The sequence below is a fragment of the Juglans regia genome, chromosome 3, assembly GCF_001411555.2.
Source record: "Juglans regia cultivar Chandler chromosome 3, Walnut 2.0, whole genome shotgun sequence".
Lineage (NCBI taxonomy): Eukaryota > Viridiplantae > Streptophyta > Magnoliopsida > Fagales > Juglandaceae > Juglans > Juglans regia.
The window spans coordinates 28,934,837-28,952,441 of NC_049903.1; the positions used below are offsets into that span (position 1 = coordinate 28,934,837).

Sequence of the window (17,605 nt, forward strand, 5' to 3'; positions counted from 1 at the left end):
GCAAAACTTTCAGAAAAACATTCTTATTCAAAATTCCTTTTGGCATATTCAAATCTGAAACCTCATCTTCATCAATCAGAGTATCACATCGGGACAGATATCAGTTTAACCCCCGTGGTAGGGTTATAAACCACCATTATAACTTGTGGAAGGGCTGTATCCACTATCATAACTCGTGGTTGGGCCGTATACCATGTTTAACCCCATGGTAGGGTTATAAACCATCATTATAACCCGTAGAAGGGTCGTATCTACTATTATAACCCGTGGTTGGGCCGTATACCATGTTTAACCCCCGTAGTAGGGTTATAAACCACCATTATAACCCGTGGAAGGGTCGTATCCACTATTATCACCCGTGATTGGGCCTTATCAGGACATAACAGAACCATCAGAATCAGACTTTAATCAGAATACATAATCAGAATCTCATGCCAAGGTTTTCAGATGCCACATCATATCAAAAACCAAATACCGAATAGTTTTAGATAATTTCACATGTTCGAAATAAACATAATAAAAACATCTTCATTTATTCACAACAAAAGCTTTTAGATTTTCATATTCGCTATTTTTGCATGATTAGAAACAAAATGCACAAAATTAGCTCATGTCTACACTAGTCATGACAGAAAATACTTTCTCTTATTCAACTTTCATGCATATGCAGAATACATATCTGAGGTTGTTTTCTGATTTCTTTTCAAAACGAACATGCATATTTTCAAAAGCAACCTCATTTTATTTTATTTTATGCAAAGTCTAGTATAGGAACCCCGCTTACTTGGATTTCTTAGCTTTTCAGAAATTTTCTCAAATCAATTTGAGTCAACTATAAATCGTCACCTATAAAATAATCACGTAATTCCATAAATTTCTAATCAATCACAAATTTACACTTTTTAAGCCTAAGCTTCTACTATACCTATTTTAATTCTTTAATACCTAAAAATTCTCATAATCTTAAAATATTCTCATTCTTTAAATTTCCTTGATATCAATCAACATTTAAGTTAAGTACTTGTAAAACTTTCGTTAAATAATAAATAAAAAAAATATAACTTTAATCATATTTAAAATATTCAAAATAAAATTACACACTTACTATAAAAATAATTTGCTACTAATAGTAAAATTAAAAAAAAAAAACCCTATTTATTCTCTGTACAATTTCTTATACTTCCTATAAAGACCATGTAAAAACTGATTTAATAAAAACATAAATCCAACTGAAACTATCCAATAACGAGGGCAATATTATAATTTCATACCAAAATAATATGTAAACCTAAATTAACGTAAACTCTTAAGAACATGTTTTCATGCATTTACGTGGTGCAACAGTCAGCGAGACAGGGGCGTGAGATACTCACCGAGAAGGGAGGAGCTGCGTGTGGTGTGGCGAAGAAGGTGGTTGTCCCGGCGGCAGAGCACTGAGAGAGAGATGAGTGAGAGAAAAAGAGAGAACCTGAGAGATAGGGAGAGAAAGAGACAATGGCTTACAGTGAGCAGTCGGGGAAATGGATGGTAGCTTCCGTTGCTGGGGGCGTTGGGCTTTGTTTTGAGGAGCACAAACGGGGACCCGAGCGGTTGAGATGTGGAGGAAGTGGGGCTAAAGGAGTTGACGTGGGCTGCTCTGTTTTTGGTACGGAAAATAGAGGATTTTGACTTGGTAAAAGCTGTGGGTTGCTGTTTCTTGTGGCTGTGGAATGCAGTTCTAGTGGTTGGTCTGGCGGATGTTTACGAGGGTTGGATGAACTGGACGGCAACTATGTGGAGGTGCTGGGGTGGCGTGGCAGTGCACGGTGAGGGCTTCGTGCAAGCATGGGTTGCGTCGATTTCTTATGGGGGGGGAGGGGGAGTGTGAGTTCTGGACGGTGCAATGGTTGGGTTGTGGTTACTTGAAGGTGTGGTGTGGCGACAGTGATAAATCGAGTGAAAAGGGAGAGAAACTGAAGCGGCTAAGTGCACATGGGCGTTGGTTTCTGCAAAGAGCACCCTCTACGACTGGGAGCTACGTTGGTTTGGGCTTAGGTTGTGGAGAGCTTCAGCGCACGAGAGGGATGGGGAAGATGACGGCAGTGCTATTCCTAGGTTTCCTTCATGCACAAAGGATTAAATATAAGTCAACAAACAAACAAAAACAAACCCTAGAAGGGTGAGACAGAGTGACGTGCATGCGGATGGGAATAGAGTCGTGCGAGTGAGGAAAACTACTCATAAACTGATAGGTTTTTCATAGTTTAAACAAACGGGTGTGACCTTGTTCTGCAAACTGCTGGGCCAAAAGGTCAAAATAAAATCACTACTCGATCCATAACATAATAACCAAAAAAAGAAAAAAATACCTAAATATCAAGAAGCTCAATAAAAAAGTCCATAGTCCAACCATATAAATTCTAAATCCGTAACCTTTTCTCAAAAAATACTCGCTAAAATCTCAGTGGTTTTTTCATTCCTATTAAAAAAAATTCAAACACAAGTTTCGTATTGGGTCAGGGTGTTACACTTCTGCATTCGGTCAAAATAGATTTTTGCATGTTTCAGCAGATTGTAATGGTTTCCCATAAAATGTTTGGCTTGTGCTGGTTTTGGTTGGAAGGTGACGAACGTAGCCTCCAAATGCTGAAATTGTTGATGGGACCTATTTTGACGACTCTACCACGCAAATAAACATGAAATTATTTTAAAATGTACACGTTAATAGATGTTTGAGACTATAACTTGATGTTGTCGGGCTTTTGGTGCGAGAATTTTGGGCTCTTATGGCTGATTCCTATCCAGAAAAGAGGCCCATTACCAGGCCTGTATGTATGGAACCAGTTGGATTATTTGTGTTATCAGCTTTCCTTCTTCCTTGGTAACTCAACAACACTTGGGCCGGCCTTTCTCTTTAGGTCTCTCTGCTTCTTGTGTTAATACACTGCATTCATCTCTGTCTGTATGATTCTTCCATGTTATGATAACAAATCGTATTCTGAGAAACGTGCAGAACATGACATCTCTTGATCTTTTTGGATGAAGTCTTGGAAACTTTGTTTCTCCTATAGTCTGGGGTTTTGAAATCACCATCAACCCCATCTATATATGGCTGTAAAAATGGGTTTGTTGCAAAATATATAAGCATAGTTGTATGTTGCTGAATTATATGTTTTTCTCTATGTGAAGTTTGGGATTTTTGGTGGTGGGAAAAGCTAGAAATCAATGCAAAAATCAACTGCATGCCAAGTTATGCTGTGTATATATATATATATATATATATTATACATAGATGAGGTCTACAATGAATTCTGTCACAAACCCAAATCCCTAGCTAGCTGCTATAAAATATCTGTTTATCCCTTCATTTATTTAGCTCCAAATCAACAACATATGCCTCTCTAAGTCTCTCACCTTCACCACAGGTGTCCTTTTCAATATACAAACCGATTTTTGTTAACAATCCAAATCATCACAATCATTCATTGTGAGTCCCCCCCTTCCATGGTGTCTCTGTGGTGATCATTCATCACACTTGTCACGGTACAATACTCTCCAACAGATCTCCTGCTGCCCATCTTGACCAGGAGCTCCCACAATCGTTGGATCTCCCCAAACACATCATCAGTGGGAAGAGAGAACCTGCAGCAAGGGCACGTGTTGCTCTTCCTCAGCCAAGGCAAGATGCACATCCAATGAAACAAGTGCTCGCATGGCAACTCGCACACGTCCCTCCCTTCTCTCATCTCCTCCTTGCATATCACGCACTCCACCCCACGCCCTCTCACCCCCACCGATGGAAGCGTCACCACCGCCGCCGGAGACGCTGCCACTTTCCCATCACCATCCCCACCACAATGACCCATTTCATCCACGAACTTCCAGCACCTCGTCACCATTTCGACGTACGGAATCAAGACCGACCCGTTGTAAAACCCAATGCCGGAGAGCGTCAACATGGCACCAGACCAGAGCTTGCTCACAGCTGCGCGCCATTTGGTGGGAGATGTTTCGAGGGCTTCTGGGTTGTGTTGGCGGATCTCGCAGAGCAGGAGGAGCAGCAACACGGCGTCGAGGTCTCGTTGTTTGATGGTGGTGGAGGGAAGTGGAGGTCGCGGCGGTGGTTTGGGGTGGAGGTGAAGCGTGAGGAGGCGGAGGGCGGAGAGGAGGTGGCGAGCAATAAGGAGAGCTTTGTGCTGGAGGGAGAGGGAGTGGAGGTGGTGGAGGGTGAGGGAGAAAAGGGTGGGGGAGGAAAGGAGAGAAAGGAGACGGTAGTGGTGGCGGTTGATATCTGAGAATATTGAGAGGGTGAGATCTGAGAGTTGGGGAGGAGACAGAGTTGAGAGTGCAGCCATGATAGTGGTTGCCTCTGCCATCATGGGATCGTGTGCTTGAACTTCGCTTTGACACTTTTTAAGGGTGCGAAAGCTTGAGGGAATAAGTGGAATGTGTGGTTTTTTATGAGATTGATTGGCCATTTTGGAACTGGTGGCCTGGTGGGTTATTTTAATGACTATTTGTCCCTTATTTTAGGTGATGGAACTTGGAAGGGAGAGACAAAGGATACATAAGATCAATAAAAAGAGATTTTTATTTTTAATGAAATTGCTGAGCGTAAATGTTTTGGCTAGGACTAAATGATTAGATAAATAAAAATAATTTTATATTTTGTAAGTTGGATGAATGTAAACACTTTAATTTTATCTATAAACATTTGAAGTGTATCTAGAAATTATTAGATAATGTTTTAGATAAGTCAAGAGTGTGTGTATCTGAAATTCAAGGAGTCTGAAATTATTCAGTTGAATGAAAATTATATTTGTTAAGAAGACTTAGCGCCAGGTATTAACAGACGTGTCAACAGACTTGTTCCCAACAGAGTCCTCCCATCAGCAAATTCCTACTGCGTCTCAAACTTCTAACAAACTTAATCCATCAGTAGAGTCCTACTACAGATCAAATACTAGGTAGACTATTTAAATGAGGATTTAGGCTAAGTGAATAATCTTTGATCAGTTATTTTCAGAGCTTGGAGATTGAAGAGAGATCCAAGAGCTTGAGTGTGAGAGAATTCTTGGGAAGAATTTTCTACTATGTTTCCTTTTCTCTCGTTGAGTGTGTGTTGACTTCGTGCCGGAATTGAAGTGATTGAGTTCAGTCACTACAGTTCCAGGAGGGAAGTCAATATGTTGAAGATTGCTAGAGGTTCTGGCTGCTACTGCGGTGGAAGACAAATAGGTCGTTTGTTTGGACAAGTAAGAGAGTCTAATTACAAATATTTTGTAATTGAGAAATTACTTGTAATTGATTTTCACCTAATAAAATTGACTTTCTTGAATTTGGTTGCCTCATAGGATTTTATCTTTGAAGAGTTTTTCAAAAAATTTCCTTTCATAACCAAAATCGGTCTTAAGCACTTTTATTATTTTATGTATTTAATTATTTATCAAATTATCATATAACGAACGATTAATCAATTTGATTGATTCTGTGGTGAAGCATGTGATCAAAATATAGGGGCATTTGGATAATTTTATTGAGAAAAAAAATCCAATGAAATCTTTTCTCCTTTTCCTTTTTCTTTATTTTTTTTTAAAAAAAAAAAAATTCTGAGAATAGTCTTTTCTCGTTCCATGAAACAACGCACGTAATGAGAAGAAATAAATAAATAGGACTATCTTGGCATATCTATGCAACCTTAATTGGTCCCTTTGGCTTAAAAAAGATTAGTGCTTTTGACTTATAATTGCTTATGGATGCTTCATTCAAGACATGAATTGTTTCTGTCAGTTTCCAAATTAATGCTTTCAGTATCTTTATGATAAGAGCATGAAAGCTATATCATTGTGTGCTAAACAGAACTTAAAAATGATAACCCTCGAGCAAATATAAAGTTCTACATGACATAGCGACTTGAAAAACTGGTAAAAACCCTTGAAGGTATTTATTGATTTTAATGTTAAAGTCTGCAATTGTCACTCACAGTGAATCGAATTACAGGCAATTATATATCAAGTTAGGACAAAACAGTCTTCCAAGAACGTGACGAAAACGAGTATATTATAGGGAGTCTGGAGATCTGCATATGCTATGTGTATAAAAGGGTTGGATTAGAAAATAATGGAGTGGCTGAGAATACAGCGTTTTTGTCGACAAGTACCTGTCCAGTTCAAGCACTTTTGTCACTCCTTTTCTTTTCATTATCTCTAATAGTGATTGCCTTAATTCTAACAGGCAACAAAACAAGCAGAAAGAAAAAGAAACAGTTTGGCCCATCTATGGCTCTTTCCTCTTGTCCCCAACAACTTGAGTACCAAGGATGTGAAGACGGTGGAAACAAGTAATCATTCTGTAAACCCTGCACTTGTCATGGCCATTTGCCACCCTTCACATTTGCATGAACCAACTTCTCCTATTATGTTACTTTGAAGTTTGAGCAACTTGTTTGTGCTCACGTGCTAGATAAGTGTAGCATTACGAATTATAATGATTTAAAGAAGAAAGTGATTGTAAGTAGCACAACTCAAATCTTAACAAAAACTCTATGTGCAGTCACTTTTGAGCACTCTTGCATACTCTACTAATGTGATTGGTTGTGTCACTTTTTTTTAATATAAAATAACTGATTTGGCCAATCACATCAGTAGAGTGCGCAAATAATACGCAAAAATGACTGTAGGTAGCACAACTCAAATCTTAAACTCTTGGACAGACATTGTGGCCACCATCATCATGCATAGTAGGAGTTTTTTTAACTCTTTAAAGAAAGTGATAGCATCGGGGCAACAAAAGTATGGTGAGTACTCAGGACCGACAAAAGCAAGGCGTTCACAGGTAATAAAGGTTTTCCACTGGAAACAGGAAAAATGAAAAGCCTAAAACATCTCATTTAAAGTTTAAAGATGAGCTGTAAGCATTTTTACTCTTCTCTAGTCACATAATTATCATTAATCTCTGTCAAAGTAACGCCATAATGACTTCAAAGGTTACTGTCAACTATGATCTAGATCTCATTATGTTTATGCATGGAACAATATTAGTCAACAGAAAGTATTCATTTTCCTCTTATTTTCTACAAAACATATCAATTCAATACCATTTCTTCCTAATGGTAATAGCATCAACCTAAGCACATATTTCTTAGAAACTGAGAAATTATGGGGATCCAAAGTCTTATAGTTGTGTAGATTTCTTTTCATCATAATGCTATGGAATAAACAGAAATTAACTGATGAGTGATGACCAGAATCTACTTCTAGCCTTAAGGGCGGTTGATCTAATTCCCGAAGAGCAGCAATCTAATCAGTAATCACCAAGCAGCAGCCACTTCGAAGGACAGTTAGCCACCAGAATCTCACTGATATTTTGAAAAATTGACCGCATTAGATACACTAATTACCACTCAAGAACAAAAAATCCCTATAATTTGGACGTCATTTGCAGAGTTTTCAAAGGTCTGGCTCAACAGGAACTCCAGGTTTACAGCCTTGGATGGAGCTAGAAGTTTTGAGTCTCTCCAACATATTTTGCAGCCAGACCAGCATTGGGCAAAAAGGAAGCACTACTGAGTCTCACTCTCAGTGTTTAAGGTCCCCAACTAGCTTATACAATATGATATCAACAATTGAATCCTACATAGAAGAACACAGCTTGTTCCAACTTCTTAGCACCCAGGCCAGGTCAGAGAACGTGTCTCTTCTAAAACGAAACAATTTAGAGCTTCAATTTCAGACAGCACAATTCTGAAATTTATAGATTCCCACTACTGAGCATCTAGGTGCTATTTCTCAATAAATTGGGCATCCAAAGTTGAGCAATCAATCTGAGTCACTGTGGCTCTATTGATGCATAGTTTACATTCACTGCATAACCCAATCCTATTTTGCAATAACTTCTTTTTAATGAACTAGTGTCAACTGTAAATACTCTCCTCATCTAACTCTTCCCTTGAAACATATCCTTCCTCTCTCATTAACCCAAGCAACCCTCCCAACATTTCATATATCTCTTCAGTTCTTCCATTTGATTCATCCCTAGCAATAAAACTTTGTAATGCTCCACTTGTTTGAATCAAACTACTGCCCGGGATCTTTTTCAACCCAATTTTCTTCATCCTTTCCCTAATCTTATCAGCTTCTTCCCATCTCCTGGCTTGAGAATACAAATTTGCCATAATAATGTAATTCCCAGAATTTTCAGGCTCAACCTCAAACAAACGATCACAAACGAATTTCCCCAGTTCAACATCACCAGAAACAGAGGCCCCATTAAGAAGTGCACCCCAAACTTTAGCGGTTGGTTCAATTGGCATTTTAGAGACAAATTCTGTAGCTTCAGATAGTCTTCCAGCTCGGCTAAGAACACCCACCATGCAAGCATAATGCTCCACTGAAGGCTGTACGCAATATTCCATAAACATGGCATCGAAGATTTTCCAAGCTTCTTCTACCATTCCAGAATGAGCACAGGCTGCCAATACAGCTGTAAAGGTCACCGAGTCTGGCCTAATCCCACTATTTAGCATCTTGTTAAAAAGGCTAAGGGCCATATCAGCATCCCCATGGGCTGAATACGCTGAGATTATTGCTGTCCAAATGATCAGGCTTCTACCCTTTGATTGATAAAAAATCTGTTGTGCCCCATGAAGAAATCCTGACTTTGCATAAGTATCTATAATGGCAGTTGCAACATAAATATTGTGATCACAATTATTTCTAACGGCATAAGCATGTATTTCTTTCCCTCCTTTTAGGTTTGAAAAATGCGAAATTGTAGGAAAAATGCTTGAAAGTGTTACGGTATTAGGTTTGTAACCACATGCCTGCATTTCTCGAATTAAATCTAAGACTCCTTCATGCTGGTTGTTCTGAACCAAACCTGAAATCACAGCATTCCATGTACTCAATCCTGGGCTTTTCATTTCTCGGAAAAGATCCATTGCTTTGCCTACAAAACCATGAACCATGTAACCTGAAATCATGGATCCATAGGTGACTTCATCCTTCTCGGTCATCTCTTCAAATAACTCTTGAGCATAGTCCAAGCTACCACATTTTGCATACAGCGCAATGATAGCGTTACAGACAGAAACATCGATCCCAATTTGGCTCTCATTTACGATTCGATGAACTTCCATTCCAAGAATAAGGTCCGTTGACTGACCACATGCCTGCAAGACACTAACGACTGTAATCCCATTGGGCCGCAACCCAGCTGACCCCAACATCTCTCTATACAAGTCCTTACACTCCTCATAAAATCCAGCCTGAGAATACCCTGCTATCATTGAATTCCACGACACGATATCTCTGTCTGGCATCCAATCGAACACAGTTCTCGCCAAGAAAATCTCATCACATCGCGAGTAGTAGGTAATCAAAGCATTGACGACAAAAATATCAGAGTCCAACCCATGTCGAACGACAAAACAATGAACCTCCCGGGCCAACCTTGAATCAGAAAATGACGATGATAATGACTTCAAAGCACACGATATCGTATAACGATCCGGTTTCACATCCATAAAATGAGAGCGTGCCAGGGATGTAAACAGTTTCAGCATGTCGAGGTGCATGTTGTGAAGGGAGTAGCCAATGAGCAAAGCATTCCAAGAGAATATATTTCTAGAAGGAATTCTATCGAACACGTGGCGGGCTTCGCGGAGGTGATTTGCTTTGGAATAGAAAGTGATAAGCTTTGACGCAAGGAAGTTGTTGGGTATGACGGAGAAAAGGACGAGGCGGGCATGGAGCTGCTTTGCCAGGCGGACGAGGCCGCGGTCAGTGCAGTGCTGAATGAGGCAGCCGCAAGCGCCGTAGTCGATGCCATTGGCTGCTAAGAGGCATTGCAGGGCACGTTGGACGTAGCCGTTGGAGTCGCTTAGTATTCCAGTATTCAGTGGCTTGGTGATCCTCATTCATTAGTTCGATGGAGGACCTTCAATCGTCGGTCCTCTAAATAACGTTTGGAAGAGTTCCTTCTTATGTTATCGAGTCTAATTGACCATCGTCCTTATTTGGTAGGAAGTCCTTTCCTCAAATTATTTCTGAAACCTTGTCTTTTTTCTTGTTAATTTATCAAGGCATACAAAATTGAAACTAATCCAAGTGTAAGTGGATTGGATCTTTTTATGAGTTTTAGATTATAAAAATGAGAAATGATAGTTACAGTCGTAAGTATGTAAGCGTCATACAATCACTTTGAAAAAAGTTAATAAATACGGGACCGACATAAAAATAAATTAATTTTTTAATAATAAACCTAATTTTTTTTAAAACGATTGCACGACGCTTACATATTTCATGATTGTACGTAGCATTACTCTATAAAAATAGATATAAAGTATGACTCTATATAAGAGTAAAATTGTAATTACATGTATCATTAATCGATCTTTATGGTGAATATTGAATACTTCATCTTGTTTGGTTATACAAATGAGATAAGATAAAAGTTGAAAGTTAAATAAAATATTATTATAATATAATTTTTTAACATAATTTTTATTTTTAAATTTAAAAAAATTAAATTATTTACTGTGTAGAAATTTAAAAAAATTGTAATGATAATCAACTAACATGTGATTATGAATTAGATTAGACAAATCTCTTTCAATCTAAACCGGAGGAAAACTATTTAATTTCCTTACTTTTGAGTTTTTTTTTTTTTTTTTGAAATACTTACTTTTGAGTTTTGATGGCTCATGTAAGATTTTTTTTTAGGAATAAGCTTCTTGATCCTTATTATGGAAGACCGGAGCCCTTGTTACAATATAAATAAAATACATTTTTTTAATATAATAACAATTGGAACATAAATATATATAATAATTTTTTTTTCAAGCTATTTTTGTTTTAACTTTTGAAAATAAATCTTTTTACTTTTAAAGCTACTCAAAATATAAAGAGTAAAATCCCATTTAAACGTTGAGATGGTCTCAACCAATCTCATCCCATCCTTATATCGACTAATGTGACACATTTTAAATAATTTTTTAGATTAATCACTTAAATAAAAAAATATATTTTAAATATTACACGTTAATTATAATATCTGTGAACGATAAAATTTCAAATAAAGAGTATTCTTTCTCAAGTTTGGATAAAAATCTCTTATAAGACAGTTATGTGTTTGGATGTTGAAGTGAGTTGAGTTGAGTTGAGTTGAGATGATAAAATATTGTTAGAATATTATTTTTTAATATTATTATTATTTTGAGATTTGAAAAAGTTAAATTATTTATTATATTTTATATTGAGATTTAAAAAAATTATAATGATGAGTTGAGATGAATTGAGATGAGTTTGACAACCAAACTCACGTATTTTTTGAACTTTCTATGTCCAAGCCTTCTTGATTTGGGCCCAAGAACGGCCCGAGTCAGCAGCTTAGCTGAGGATCAGGTAAAGCCTTCCTCATTACTGATTTGGGCCCAAGAACGGCCCGAGTCAGCAGCTTAGTTTGTACTTTTTTTTTTTTTTTTTAAATAATAATAATATTATGTGGTCTGAGATTGTTCATTTAATTTGATCGCTTATATATATTTTATTTTAATTTTTTAATTTTTTTATTTAATAATTAAATGAGTGACTATTAATATATTATTTAAAAAAAATTAAAAACGTTAGAAAGAAAAAGTACAAAAATATATATATATATATATATATATATAATTTATACTAAGGGCACAATAAACGGCATAGTAGCACTACCTCTTATTTTTATTTTAACTTACTTGTATTTATTTCTAAACTTGTCGTTGTTGTGTGCATGTGCCTATCATTTTCATCATTCGTCAGATATCCAGCAAACTTAGGATCATAATATCTAGCCTCATTCTTTTTTATTTAAGTTTGTGTGACGATTAAAGGCTGTATTTTTCTAAGGCAAGAAAGAGAATTGAAAAATAGATATCATACTCTTATTAGAACAAAATCATTAATTAATTTATTTATATTTATTTTCTACTATTTTATGTATTTTTGTCGCATTAGGATCTCTAGATAGATCATCTTGATAAGTATTGTTCTTTTGATATCTTTTTCTAAATTACGATAAAACCAAGAAGGTAGGGATTAAGTTGTTTTCAAAGTCTAACCAAAAGATGATGGCCACGAAAACTTCCAACTTACAATCCAAGCAATTAATTAATGCAAACTATATTAAAAATAAAATGAAGTTTCCATTACACTAAGGCTATGTTTGGTTAGTGATTTGATCTGATCACATCAGACTATCTCATTACTATTCATTATTATTCATAAATTATTCACTATTTTTTATTATGATTGGTTAAGAAAGTGACTATTATTGATTTTCTTAATGATTAAAGATATTAAAAAAATACTTAAAAGAAAAAAAATACAATAAGAGTAGTAAAGTAAGGATAAAAAGATTATAATTCTATCATTGAGCGGTGATATTCTGTCGCTCTAAACTGCCCGCTACAAGTTACCGTTAGGTCAAAATTATTTTTTTTATTTTTTTAATTATTTTTTTATCACTTTAAACATTTTAAAAAATATATTAATATATTAATAATTACTTTTTTAACTATTTAGTAAAACAAAAAATTAAAATAAAATATCAAAATAAGGTGTCATTATTCTTCGATCACTACCCTTATATTTTTATGTGCTATAGAAGTGCGCGGCACACGTTGCTCGTTTGCAACTGATAAGCACGGACCAAGTACGTTCTCCCCCAAATAAAGTCCTCTCTCTTTCTCTCTCTCAAAAGTAATATATAAATCAGATTACGATGTACGGCACCAGCAGTGTCCACGTCAGAAGTGAGCCCCACTTCAAAAGCAAATAAAATAGTCCTTTCCCCACATCCTCAACAAGGGACCTGACCTGGCTGGACCCACCCACCCCCCACCTTCCCTTCGTATTGTTCGTACGTACGTTCCTCAACTCTTCAATGATCATGTGACTCTAATCTTTGACTTTACTATTTATTTGTTCTTTAATACAACAATTAAATATTTAATTTAACTTGTCACTTTGGTCATTCACATGTCTCTCTCTGATTTTTACCTGTTTTTTAATCCTCCTTTGAAGATTTTCTTTTTTTTGGGTTGTTTGTATTCCCGATTAGGATAAAAATTATAAATAGTTCGTTGGAGTTTATCCTAATTCTCATTTGTTCTGTGTTGGTAAGAACAATCCCATAAACAAATCCCTATTGTTATGTCTTGTATGATAATTAATACACTGGTATTTTCATCCACCTTTTACCATTTTTTTATTATTAAAATTTGGTGAATTTATCTTATTTTTAAATATAAAAAAAATAAAAATGAAAGAGTAATTATTTTAATAATAAATCATCTTTATTATGATAAGATTGTTTTTTCTTATCTAAGTGGATGTTGTCCATCTCTAATAAATCATTTTTTATTAAATAATTGATTTCTTTACTTAGTGAAGTATTTTTTAAATATATTTTTTTTAAATGTAATATACGAATAATGATTTTTTCATCTATTATACAAAAATGATATAAAAAAAAACAAGAAATGAATTTCCTAATATAACTTGTGTATTAATGTTTTTAACTAAAGTAAATATAGTTTTTTTTAAAAAAAATCACTCCATTATATTTTTAATGAAAAATGATGACAAAATACAAACATATTGATAGAAAAAAAATTCATTTTATCGGTCATTATTCACTATTTCGTATTTTATATTTTATGAAAAATATAAAAATAATTTTATATTTTATGAAAAAATTATAGGTGTAGAATGTGAGAGTGAATATGAGATGATGCATAGTATTTCTCGGTTGCTAAACATAATTTTTACAAATTATTATGATATTTAAAAGATAATAAATAATAAAAAACTAATAAAATGTACTTTTGCCTTGGATTATATATTCTGGTTAGGATCTCCTTTATCGTACGCCTGACCGAAATTCTCACACTCATCAAATGTAGCTTCACGAGATGGTTCAGTCTCAGAAGTACCTTTTCTTCTTTACCTGCATATATCTCTCTTGAGTGATCTTAACCATCACCGCAAGCACAAAACCACCAACCTCTCTCCCCTCTTAACCGTCAACTTTGCATTCCAGGGTTCTTTCACAATGGATTTGTCATGGATGGTGGAGTTCCTCAAGGGCATGGTCAAACCAGTGGCTGCCACGTCGGTGGTGCTCATGGCCGTGCTGTTGTCTTATTTTCAGAAGTTAGGGTTGGAGGGAGAGATGGTTTACTCGATTCTCAGGGCATTTCTTCAGCTCTCTGTCATTGGGTTTGTTCTGCAGTTCATTTTCAGTCAGGACAATAGTGGGTGGATCCTTCTGGCTTACCTTTTCATGGTTTGTCTTTCTTCTCCACTCTTTTTTTATTTTTATTTTTATTATTCCTCATTAATTAACTAATGACGGTTCGTGTTTTTTACCACCTGTGTTGGGTTTTCGATGATGATTTCTTGATTTCCATCTAGAACAAATCTTTCTTCTCTTGAATAGTTTCTCTAACTGTAAAAAATTAGTATTCTGTGCACGTTTTCCTATTGTTTTCTGTCTACTAGTTCACAAACCAGCCAAATCCAGACTTCTGAAAGTTTGCAGTTTTTAGCTGCACATGGATGGCCCTTATTTTATTGTTGCTCTGTTTTGTGTTTTATGTGTTTCTTGTTCTTATTTTCTGTTTTGGTGATACTCGTTTGTTCAACTTCCGCAAACTCCCTGGGTGATGATTGTATGTATATACCGTCTGAGCTCAACCCTGAGAAATGACAACATGCTATTCTTGGATGACTTTTACCACTTTTGGATTTTCTCCCGAGAATATTATAAATCTCAATTGGAAGATCTTTTTGTACTTATATGCTTAAGTGAATAACAAGTTGTCAGATTTGTTAGTTAAAATTCAACGAATCACAGTGGCCTGACAGACAGATACACACATAACAGATGCAATCAGAATGCCAAAGAACAGATCATTGGGAGACAGAACAATTACAACTCCCGTATTTAATTAGGGCCAAACTTTATTGTATTCAAATTATATGTTATAACATTTTGTTTTCATCTCAAATCTGGTCAAACTCTGTCAAGTTTTTGGCAGAGAATTGCTTTGTGATTCATATTGAAATATTAATAGCATGTTTGCTAGTCAGAATCTTTATTGATTTGTCACTCTTGTATGTTGTCTTACTAACATTAAAGTATAGTATTTTGATCCCATTTGGGTTGTCCGTCCTGCATAGATCAATAGAGAGATTCCCAGTGGCACTGATAATCTGAACATGGGTTGACCCACTCGGTAGTAGTAATTGTTGATACCACTATATTGTTTCCTTTTCAGGTCTCTGTTGCAGGTTATACAGCCGGTCAACGAGCTAAACATATCCCTCGAGGGAAGTATGTTGCCGGAGCTTCCATTCTGGTTGGAACTTCTGTGACAATGTTCCTGCTTGTTGTGTTGAATGTATTTCCTTTCACTCCAAGATACATCATCCCCGTCGCAGGTATGATGGTTGGGAATGCGATGACTGTGACGGGGGTGACGATGAAAAGACTTCGAGATGACATTAGAACACAAATGAACCTGGTAGGTCCCAAGATCAAGGAGAAATATAAATTCCATCTTACTTTCCTCTCCGTTTCTTGATCTTGGGGAATTCATGATTTTTCTCATCTTGATTTTCCAATAAGCTTTAAGATAAGTCTCATTATACATAACCATCATTCCAAATTGAGAAGCTTTTCATTGTCCTTTCAATCATCATCATCTTCTGATGAAGCATAAATGATTGAAAAACTATTTATCATCTTTTACTTATCTACGAATCATTTGCCATATTAGGAGATGATGAAAGGATGCTGTACAGTATTTTTATTGCAAAATTAACATGGATATTTCATATAGATCTTGAATGAGAAGAGATTCATTAACTCTTATTTTTGTCATCTCTTGCAAATTTATCTCTCACTAGGATAAATGTTATTTGATTCCTCAATTTCAAGAGATCTCAAAGGGTGAATACTTCCAAATCCAAAATTCTGCTAAATGATCTTGGTTTATTGTTCTCTGTTGCAGGTAGAGACAGCATTGGCTCTGGGTGCAACTCCTCGCCAAGCCACACTTCAGCAAGTGAAAAGGGCTCTGGTTATTGCACTCTCACCAGTGTTGGACAATGCCAAAACTGTGGGTCTTATCTCACTTCCTGGGGCAATGACTGGACTCATAATGGGAGGAGCTTCTCCTCTGGAGGCCATTCAGCTGCAGATTGTAGTAATGAACATGCTCGTCGGTGCATCGACAGTTAGCAGCATCATGTCTACTTATCTTTGTTGGCCTGCTTTCTTTACCAAAGCTTTCCAGTTAGAGACTAAAGTCTTCTCTGCCGAGTAAGTTTTAGTCTAGTTTTGCTCTCAATACTCAGCCCCAGTCCCCTCTGGATTCAAATCGGAATTAATCTGTGAGTTGCGGGAGAAGCAGCATCGCACATCTGAGGCCTCTACTGGGTTCCATCACATTTGATAACTGTATATCATGTATTAAGTTACTGTGTTTTTTGTGATAATTGGTTTTCCATGAATGTATTTTAGCATTTTCCAAGGCTGAATTAATAAATGCTGAAAGTCGTAATTATTTTTTTGGTGCAAAAACAAACACACACGCTTAATATTGCACCCATTGATAGCCATAGCATGTCTTCAGAATCTTCAAGATAGAAGGAACATCGAGAAAGTGAATAGAACATTATCAGAACAGCGAGTACACACAGTAAGTTACTGTCAGCTGGACCAAAATGTCGTAGGGACAGAAAAAAGAGGAGGAGCTCCCATCCCTTAATTTGAAAAATTGGGGACAAGATTTAGGAATTGGCTCTCTATAAACGAAACTGGAAAAAAGTACAAAAACTTTTGGAATTATTGCATAATAATTTCTGAGAGAATTAAGTTCAGCACATTATCATATGGTATTTGGAATCTTGTTCGATCGGTTTCAGTTCTCCACTCACTACAGAAAGCCGTCCTACCATATTCTACCCATTTATTGGACAATCCAACATGGATGGGCATTTTTTTATACTTATATTCAGCCTAGAATACTCGTATGGACGAAGCTACCATTTTTGCATTGAGGGGCCCGAAACATATATAAAATTCTATATACAATAGAGTAATTATACTCTTAAGCCGGTTTAGTCTCCAACACTACACACCAACTGAGCTGGCAAACCCGGTTTCTTAACAATAGTCTAATCCTTCTCTGCTCTCCGCCCTCCTTGCCGAATCGAAATCCTTTGTCTCCCCCCACCCTCTGCGAATCCCACTCCCCCGTCGACTCTACTCTCCCATTTCCCTTTGCCTCTGCCGAATCATTCTTCTCCCCCCTTCCTCTGCCGCATCCCCCCTTCCAAAACAGAATCGCTTTTCCCCGTTGACACCACTCGAGAAACGAGAAATCAGATAGGGGACTAAAATATCTCCCTCCATCCCTTTGCTGACTGTGACAAACCCGTTGACACCCCTCAAGACATACACTAAGAGATCTGAGAAACATTCCCTCCCTAATATGATGACTGGGAGAAATGAAAACAGAGGGTTGCTCGTACTGTCGAGGTTAATGGATCTTCGGTAGCAGATGTCAATAAAGGAAGAT

General features: G+C 36.4%; 3 protein-coding genes across 3 annotated transcripts; 1 reads left to right on the forward strand and 2 right to left on the reverse strand.

Moving 5' to 3' along the window:
- Window positions 1–3,224: 3,224 nt before the first annotated feature.
- Window positions 3,225–4,630, reverse strand: LOC108982127 (E3 ubiquitin-protein ligase SGR9, amyloplastic). Its single transcript, XM_018953417.2, has one exon. It carries the CDS (start codon window positions 4,455–4,457, stop codon window positions 3,462–3,464), a length of 996 nt encoding a protein of 331 aa, XP_018808962.2. The 5' UTR covers window positions 4,458–4,630; the 3' UTR covers window positions 3,225–3,461.
- A 2,341-nt stretch (window positions 4,631–6,971) lies between these two features.
- LOC108982126 (pentatricopeptide repeat-containing protein At2g37310) lies at window positions 6,972–10,005 on the reverse strand. The gene has a single exon (XM_018953415.2). It carries the CDS (start codon window positions 9,893–9,895, stop codon window positions 7,892–7,894), a length of 2,004 nt encoding a protein of 667 aa, XP_018808960.2. The 5' UTR covers window positions 9,896–10,005; the 3' UTR covers window positions 6,972–7,891.
- Window positions 10,006–13,859: 3,854 nt separating this feature from the next.
- Window positions 13,860–16,588, forward strand: LOC108985597 (protein ALUMINUM SENSITIVE 3). Its single transcript, XM_035688891.1, has 3 exons — window positions 13,860–14,304; window positions 15,299–15,544; window positions 16,034–16,588. Exons 1-3 carry the CDS (start codon window positions 14,071–14,073, stop codon window positions 16,346–16,348), a joined length of 795 nt encoding a protein of 264 aa, XP_035544784.1. The 5' UTR covers window positions 13,860–14,070; the 3' UTR covers window positions 16,349–16,588.
- The last annotated feature ends 1,017 nt before the right edge of the window (window positions 16,589–17,605 follow it).